This window comes from Triticum aestivum, chromosome 4B (assembly GCF_018294505.1).
Source record: "Triticum aestivum cultivar Chinese Spring chromosome 4B, IWGSC CS RefSeq v2.1, whole genome shotgun sequence".
Lineage (NCBI taxonomy): Eukaryota > Viridiplantae > Streptophyta > Magnoliopsida > Poales > Poaceae > Triticum > Triticum aestivum.
The window spans coordinates 244,733,379-244,741,225 of NC_057804.1; the positions used below are offsets into that span (position 1 = coordinate 244,733,379).

General features: G+C 38.6%; 1 protein-coding gene across 2 annotated transcripts; it reads left to right on the top strand.

The window, feature by feature from the left end:
• The first annotated feature begins 1,197 nt into the window (after positions 1–1,197).
• LOC123094748 (uncharacterized) lies at positions 1,198–7,054 on the top strand. 2 transcript variants are annotated; one of them, XM_044516675.1, is made up of 14 exons: positions 1,198–1,453; positions 2,008–2,101; positions 2,726–3,331; positions 3,457–3,602; positions 3,749–3,856; positions 4,341–4,421; positions 4,513–4,611; positions 4,727–5,300; positions 5,439–5,637; positions 5,736–5,834; positions 5,930–6,162; positions 6,323–6,395; positions 6,480–6,581; positions 6,721–7,054. In XM_044516675.1, exons 8-14 carry the CDS (start codon positions 4,969–4,971, stop codon positions 6,835–6,837), a joined length of 1,155 nt encoding a protein of 384 aa, XP_044372610.1. In that variant the 5' UTR covers positions 1,198–1,453; positions 2,008–2,101; positions 2,726–3,331; positions 3,457–3,602; positions 3,749–3,856; positions 4,341–4,421; positions 4,513–4,611; positions 4,727–4,968; the 3' UTR covers positions 6,838–7,054. The 2 variants fall into 2 exon arrangements, with proteins under 2 accessions (XP_044372610.1, XP_044372611.1); XM_044516676.1 differs by lacking the exon at positions 3,749–3,856.
• Positions 7,055–7,847: the final 793 nt, after the last annotated feature.

Below are 7,847 nucleotides of genomic sequence, written 5' to 3' on the forward strand. Positions count from 1 at the left end.
GATGGAAGCCGATGATGGGCCACTTTCAACTGATAAATGGTTTCAACGGAGTCAAAATAAACATATCATCGGCGTTTGTATTTAATAAACGAGGGCTGCCTTCCATAAATATCATTATAAAGCCATAAATATGCATCAATTTGACCTACGATTTTGGCCAAGTGTTGGTGGGAACGACACCTATGGGATCAGAAGAATCCCTACTGTGGTCGGCAGGCGCGGGTCATGCGAAGAGCGGGTCTAAGAGCTAGCACGAAGGTCTTTTACCCAGGTTCAGGACGCGGGGATCGCGTAATACCCTAGTCCTGCTATGGTGTGTATATCAGTGTTCTTGAACTAGCTATCGAGCGTGATTTTCTCAAAGAGCCGAATCCCTCTCCAGTACGCCTTGGGCCTCCATTTATAGTCGAAGGAGGCGCTACAGTGGCACACAAGAGGTGGAAAGGGGTACAGTGCGCAAGCCTATCGCTTGCTATTACGGGACAAAACACATTAAATGCGCCCCTGAGGTGTCCCCCTCACCTTTTCGCCACCTCGCCTTGTTTTGACACGCGCCTGGGCCAGCGAGGTTATCAGCGCCATGTAGGCTAGCAGGCTGCTGAGGTGGCGGCATCTTCATGAAGATCTGCATGCAACCACGCATGTGCTTGCTGAGTTGGCCTTGGGACCGCGCGTCGCCACGCAGGTACCCGCCTGGCTGGCTGGGCTGGCAGCTGCATGGGAACCATGGTGGGGTCTTGGCGCGCGCGGGCCTGGCCGCGGCCCCGTTGATGTCTTTGGCAAGGATCTTGCCGGGGGCTTTGTCAAGGGTCTTGTCGCGGCACCGCAGTCGTAGAAATTGAATCGTAACAATAAGTGCAACTCATGCCACAGGAAATTCTTTAGAGCATTAAACTAGGTAATCCTCAAGGTTCATTGACTGACCAATTCTAGGTAGTCCTTAAACTAGGTACTTGTTCGCCAGATCAACAGCAACTAACTGGCCAATCTACCTCTTACTCTCCTAGAACTTCAACTAATTTTTCTTCCACTTCTTCATCCTTTTCCCAGCAACCAAACTTTCTTCAATGTACAATAGAATTAAGGAAAGGAAAGTAAGAAGATCAATAAGAGAGGGCGAGATATTCTACTACTTGTGCTCTCGAGCACGGCCGCCGGTGGAAATGAGATTTTAGGTGCCCTGGCGGCGGCGCCGCTACACTGCCGCCGCCTATCTCGTGGTTTGGTGGAACAGATTCAGCCACGTACCCCCCCCCAGGTCTTATCTGGTCCGAGTTTTTTTCCTCGTCTATTTTCTGTTCAGCAAGAGACAAGTGGGGCCGTCCACTTCGAACACTTTCCCCATTTCGCTTCTCTGTTCTCTCCTCCCCTCCGCTCGCCGTCGGCCCTCCTGAAATCTGAAGTGCTCTTCACCGGAATTTCTCCGTTGCGCTGAATCGGCTCCAAACAAAAGGTTCCATCCGTTCTCCCTTCTGACCTGCCTATGTTCTACTCGCCTCTAACATCTTCATCTGTGTATATTTTGTTCAATCTTGTGGAAGTATCATCGTGATTAAGATCTTCTTCCAAGGATTGGAACTTAGATAGGTTGTTATTGCTATCTTTTTTTGGTGGGTCTGACTACAATGCGTGTTCTGATGGGCTAGGGTTTGTTCTCATGGAATATTTCAGCAACCATGTAGTTCAATTTGAACATGTCAGGAATAGTAGCCTTGTGGAAATACTGTTTGTTCATGGTAATTAAGATGTTTTTCTGCTGATATTCACTAATTCGTAGAAGTACTATAACAAATGCTTATTAGAAGATAATTCAAGCAATACTAGTCCTACAACACAGTGCTTATTACAAGTTATGATGAGCTCCAGTTTGTTAGTAGTTCAACATAGTGCTTACAATGAATGCAGATTAGAAATTTGTGCATCAATACTGATAGATAGTGACACTTCCACAGCGAACCAACTGCCATGTTTTCCTACTTTGAATTTCTTCCCCCTTAATTTCATTAGGACAATTAAGATACTCTATTCACTGTGGATGGAACAAGGATGTACTAAGAAAAGAGCAGCAGAAGATATTGTACATGGAGGGAAAAGATCCAAGGTAATGAACATATGCTCTATAACATTCTCTGATATGTTTTGCTCTGTTGACTAGTAGTACAATTACTGTTTATGTTTTGCCTTTTATGTACCCATTTCATTTCCCAAAGCAGTGCGTAACTATCTTCCATGACCACATCCATCGTGAAATGATATAAAACTTCAGCAAATAGCAGTATTACTGCAAGTTATTCCTAATATGTTTGTTAAATTCCAATATCTTAATTGTTTGCATTGTTGTTCCAACCTGAATATTTACTTTCTTTTTTGTCACCAGATGTTTTTTTCTTTATCTGGAGGTTGGTAAAAGATTGAAAAATCTGTCCACTTTCAGAATTTTTTAACATTTTTGTACAAAACATGTGCTGGCTCCAAGACCTCCTTGTCCAGCCAACTTTATTGTTCTTTGCCATTCCTTACCAAGTACAAGTCTGCATTGTTTAATCAAACAACTTATAGAGACACTATTTCGACTTGATAAGTTGTGGAATAGCTAGCAGATTAGTGGCCCCTCTTGTGATCTTTTCAGCAGCCTACCTCTAGGATTCATGACGAAAAAGGGAAATATTTTATTTGACCAAATCCTCTAATATTTCCATTTATTCCTTTATTTTTTTCCATGCAGTGCAATCAATTTGAGCATGTCAAATCATTTCTGAAGCTTGCATCTGAAATGAGTGACAGACACAACCAGTCTGTAGGTAGTATGGGGTTTCAAATATTTCTAAAAATAATAAGCATGTCCAATATCAACTCCATTTACTTCTGGCTTTCAAACAATTTCAACACTACTTCTTGCTCCACTTAAATGGAAAATGGACTCAAATTCCCTATTAGAACTACAACTGTTCACAAGATTTTTGGCATGCCAATTGGTGGAGTTCCTATCATCACGAAACCATCAGAAGCAACGTATGAATTCATCAAGCACGAGTTAGGAACAACTTCACCCACTATCGAGTACCTTTTCTCAATTATCAATGATGAACTTCCTGAAGATAAATACTGCCGATTCTTCATTCTGCTACTACTGTCACTGTTTGTTGCACCTAATTCAAGTGGAGTTGTTACCAAGTTTGTCTAGAATGCAGTAGTTGACATAGACCGTATTTCACAATATGATTGGTGTTTGCTATGTCTGAGCTACATGGTTTATTCAATCAAAAAAGCAAAACTAAACAAGGCAAGCACCAAAAAGTTCATTCCTGGAGGATGCAAATTACTTATGGTGGTAAGCTCATTTCCCACACAAAATTTCTTTAATTTTTCTTTTTCTATGTACCAATCAATTTTTTGTCTCTGATTCACACTTGTCATTTTTTACCAAATCTGTCTGAATTTTGTTTTCAATGTCAGATATCCTATTTCGAGTTCCTCATAATAAGTGAATTGAAGTTGCCAAGCATTGAACCAAGGCTACCACTATGGTCGACAAACATCCTAATTCATACATGGCACTCGATGCGCTCCATGGCGAGAGAAACGAATATGGCAGACTACTGGTATGGCCTTGTTCTTCATAGATATTACTCTTGCACATTACATAATTCTATTCCCTGTCTTTAATTTTCATTTTGTAGTTATGGTACTACTTCAAAGTGCAATGGAACATTACATAAATATTAAACATCTTCTTCTTACCCAACAGATAAAACACATTTCCTCTACTCCATTCACTGATTCAGTTATCATTGAACTTCCTAAAGAGATATCACAATATATTGAATCCAAATTCACAGATACTAGTATGACACAAGTAAGTTCTCTTGCTGCTTTTCATCTTTTTCAGAGCAACAACAAACTGACTTTCTCATTTTTTTTAAAGTTTGTTTAACAAGACGTACTCTCTCATTTTAACATGACAAGATAATTCTTCAAATGCAAGATCAGAAATTCTACACGAATATCATTCGGAACTCAGCACCTACTCTGAAGACCTATGTAGATGATATGCATACTTCATTGCTCAAGACGTGGACATCTTCCAGCAACCCAAACCTGCAATTTAAATCATCAATTTAGGATAACACATTCAAAGTTCCTAGGACCAAAAAATTTTTGGCTATAGAATCACCTCCAAATTTCCCAAATGCTAACTGTCCCAACAATCATTGATGAAGATAAACAAGTCAACATCAATGAAATTCTTCAGCAATTGGTCAATCATTTCACTCAGTCTCTGAACATAACTAGCTCTAATTTGTCTCTATCTTTTAATGGTAATCTACCATCTTTCGAAGAGCTTGCTTGTTCGGAATTATTTGTGAAGACATCAAGTTGAAAAACCACACCTCCCACTGAAGTTTCAGCAATGTTGCATCGTAAGTTTTTGTTTCATAGCTCTTCTAAGCATGTTTTTTCTCTGTACCCAAATAGATCATGAAATAAGTAATCACAAATTTTTTTCTACAGGATTCTTGTCTGAATCAAACCCCCCAAAACAAAGAGTAGAAGAAACAAAATTTTGCTTTCCACTGTTCAAATTCTTATTACCAGGAGAGCATTTGGAAGGTCATTTATCTTACAAACTTCATTTTATCCAAAGTAATTTTTTCAAACATGTAGATGAACTGAGTTGTTAAGATTTCTTATTCTTAATGTTCTTTTCACTTTTATTTTCTACCAGATTTCATTGATGCTGAACTGGATAAAGAGTTGTTGCTTGATGAAAATTTAGTTGCGTCTTAGAATACTCTCAACAATACAATGCATGCCAATTCAAATGGAGAGGCCGGTACAGTCACTCAATATGAAGTCACAGATTCTCCTTCATTTGATGCAATTACCAATTCAATTGAGTTAGTTCATAATGTTCCATTTGCATCTCGTTCCTCTAGTCAGTTCAGCCTCTCAGCAAATTAGTATAGCATGCATTGGCATGCCAATCCCAATGTTCATGGAACCAAGAGCCCTATAAGGATAATGGATTTCCTATCACCGAAACTCTACCCAAATAATATTGCCATAGCTATTGAAGATTCTTTGCTAGTTAAAGCACTCAAACAACATGAAGCACATTCCAGTAAGTTTTCAAAACCAGAAACTTCAACTTGGCAACAACGTGTGAACAATTCTTTCAAATCTGCGACACTAGTAATTCAAGAACCCAAAAAGGCTGGGCAACAGGTCATCTTTTCAGATGGAATAGAGAATGATTTCTACCAAACATTGGTTGGACTACTTCCCAAATTAACTGTCAGGTATGTACAAAAAGCAAATGAATCTTTATGTGATATGTTCTACATGATTCGAACAGAAACAATTTATATACGCTATCGATGCTATTTTCTCATGATTTATTTTCACTTTTCTTCATGATATTCTTCTGTCATCAATAGCCAAAGAATATTTGAGATTGAAGGAGTTTGGGTGGATCAGAAAACAATAACTCTATCATTCAAGCCTGGTGGTTGGATAAACCCTCGGGTTGTTGGCTGTTTTCCAAAACTAAAGAACAAAGACCAGCTGAACCGAGGAAGAAAAGGCCTCCTACCAAACAGTGAAATAGTAGAGCACATAGTTAGCATTGACGACATGGTCAGCCTATTTTTTAAATTATTTTCCTCTGTTTTCATTTTCACATCATTGACTCCTTTTCTTAACTATCAATAATTTTCTGGGAAACAAACATGCAGGAGAAACTAATGAACCCAATGCTAAATCATTCAGATCCTGCGAATAAACTAATCTTACAGGAAAGTAATGTTGACTTCAGTTTATTGAATGCTTCCTTGGTAAGATAAGTTCTTTTTGTACAAACTGTTTCTTATTGATTTTTCTTATTGAAAGAGGTTAGACTAATAGATTTTTCCTTTCCACAATTCCCTAGGTAAAAATGCCCGTATTCAAGGAAAAACAATGGATTTTAATCACTACTAACTTCAGAGCCAAATTTTTTGATATCATGAACACGTACTACAGTGGTGATACATTTCTACCAACAATTAGTGCAGTTATCTACAACTTCAAGGTCTTGTTTGCTGCTACATATGGAAATTCTACTTCTTTCAACATAGGTAATTTTGAATCAAGATTTGTAGCAGCTCCCAAGGTCAATTTCAGGTGGGTTTTCCATGGAAATCTCCATTTTACAAGATTTGTACCAGCCACGGGCAAATTTTTGGCTCTTTCTCCTAAAAAACAGATTAGAAGTATTTCAAATTCACAATAATTTCCATCTTGAGTATAGAACTGATTGTGCTATTTATTTTTTTTTTCACAGGTATGACTCAGGAATTTTCATTCTGCAGTATGTTAGCAAGTATAAAGGTCTTGAATTGCTGGGGTTCTCTAATGTAAGCTATAAACATTTTTTCCATTTTTTCTCATTACTTGGAACATATCAGGAATTAAACTGCACTTCTTCTAAAATACTGTAGGATGATTTACAAGCTCTACGTCAAAAATTCCTTTTTGAGATTGTAACATGCAAGGACAATGAAATTCAACTACCGTTAGTAACTTCTTTCCTGCAGCGACATGTAAGTTATCTTTTTTTTCTCGCCTATGGAAACAAAAGAGATGTTATTTTCTTACAGCATGTTCTTTCATTCTGAATAGTGAAATTAATTTCTTCTAATCGCGTATATGTTTATTCTAATTATTCTTTCTATTCTCAAGGGTCTCATTAATATTGTCACCTTCAACGGAAGTGCACTGCAAGATTCAACTCAAAGGAATACTTCCATGGGAAAAAAATTCCTTACTGATAGAGCTATCTTTTTTTTCTCTTGCTGATCTAGTGATAGTTTCTCCAAGACCTTCAGCTGTAAACAATGTCCGAAAACAGCTGAAACAGTTATGAAAATGAGCAGTAAGACATGTACATTTTTTTCCGTCTTTCATGACGCCTTGGTGATACTATTATCACTCAATTTCATCAAGGTGTAAGCTTACCACTTTTATGATAGTTTTAGAAGTACCACTTTTGTAATAAATGTAAAATGAAATTTCATATTTTTTTCATAATTAAAAACTAGTTGAATCAATAGGAACAACACCTAGTTTCATAAAATGGAACCTACAACCATTGTTTAGTAAATTCAAGGTTTTTTTGTTTCATGTTTCTTCGGGAAACAGTTGAAACAGTGGAACAGAAGAAACTGTACCATTGTTTAGTTTATACAAGGAAAACAGAAGAAACAGTAGAAACTGAAGAAACAGTGGAACCATTCTTTACTTTATAACAGTAGAAACAGTGGAAAACAGCAGCGACAGTAATCAGTGGAACAGCTGCGCGAAGCAGAAAAACGAAGCGGTAGAAACAATTCAAAACCATGGAAACACGCACCTCGCGGCCCACAAAGCCCGCCAGTCAGCTGCCCCTGTGCGAAGCCGCACCTACTTGACGCAGAATGAATGACATAGGAGTTCCCCTATCCGGCATCAAGCTAATATATTACGGCGACTTATTGAGACCCTCTCTCAAGGGCCCGTCCTCCAATCACTACCTCCTCTAATGTGCATCTTGGATTTTAGGCTGACACACACACACCTTGAGGGCTAATGGCTATATATCTCGTCAGTAAATAAGTTGCATCAATCGAAAATAAAATCCGCAAACAATCAGCCGAAGCCCGAGGTGGTGCATCACCTCGGAAGCAGTGCGACATAAAGCTCGGATGCAAGTGGTTGGCTCTATAGAGGGCATTTCTGGCATTAAAGCTCGGGTAAACTCCGTTGACTTTTTTGATCCAAGGTGATCTATGACACCTCGGATACAGTCTCGTGTTGGACTTAAGATATAG

Coding starts and splice junctions, on each gene's coding strand:
- LOC123094748 (XM_044516675.1), top strand. CDS start 4,969: ATGCATTGGCATGCCAATCCCAATGTTCATGGAACCAAGAGCCCTATA. Junction 6,163..6,322: donor GCTCCCAAGGTCAATTTCAG/GTGGGTTTTCCA, acceptor TTTTTTTCACAG/GTATGACTCAGGAATTTTCA. Junction 6,396..6,479: donor AATTGCTGGGGTTCTCTAAT/GTAAGCTATAAA, acceptor AAAATACTGTAG/GATGATTTACAAGCTCTACG.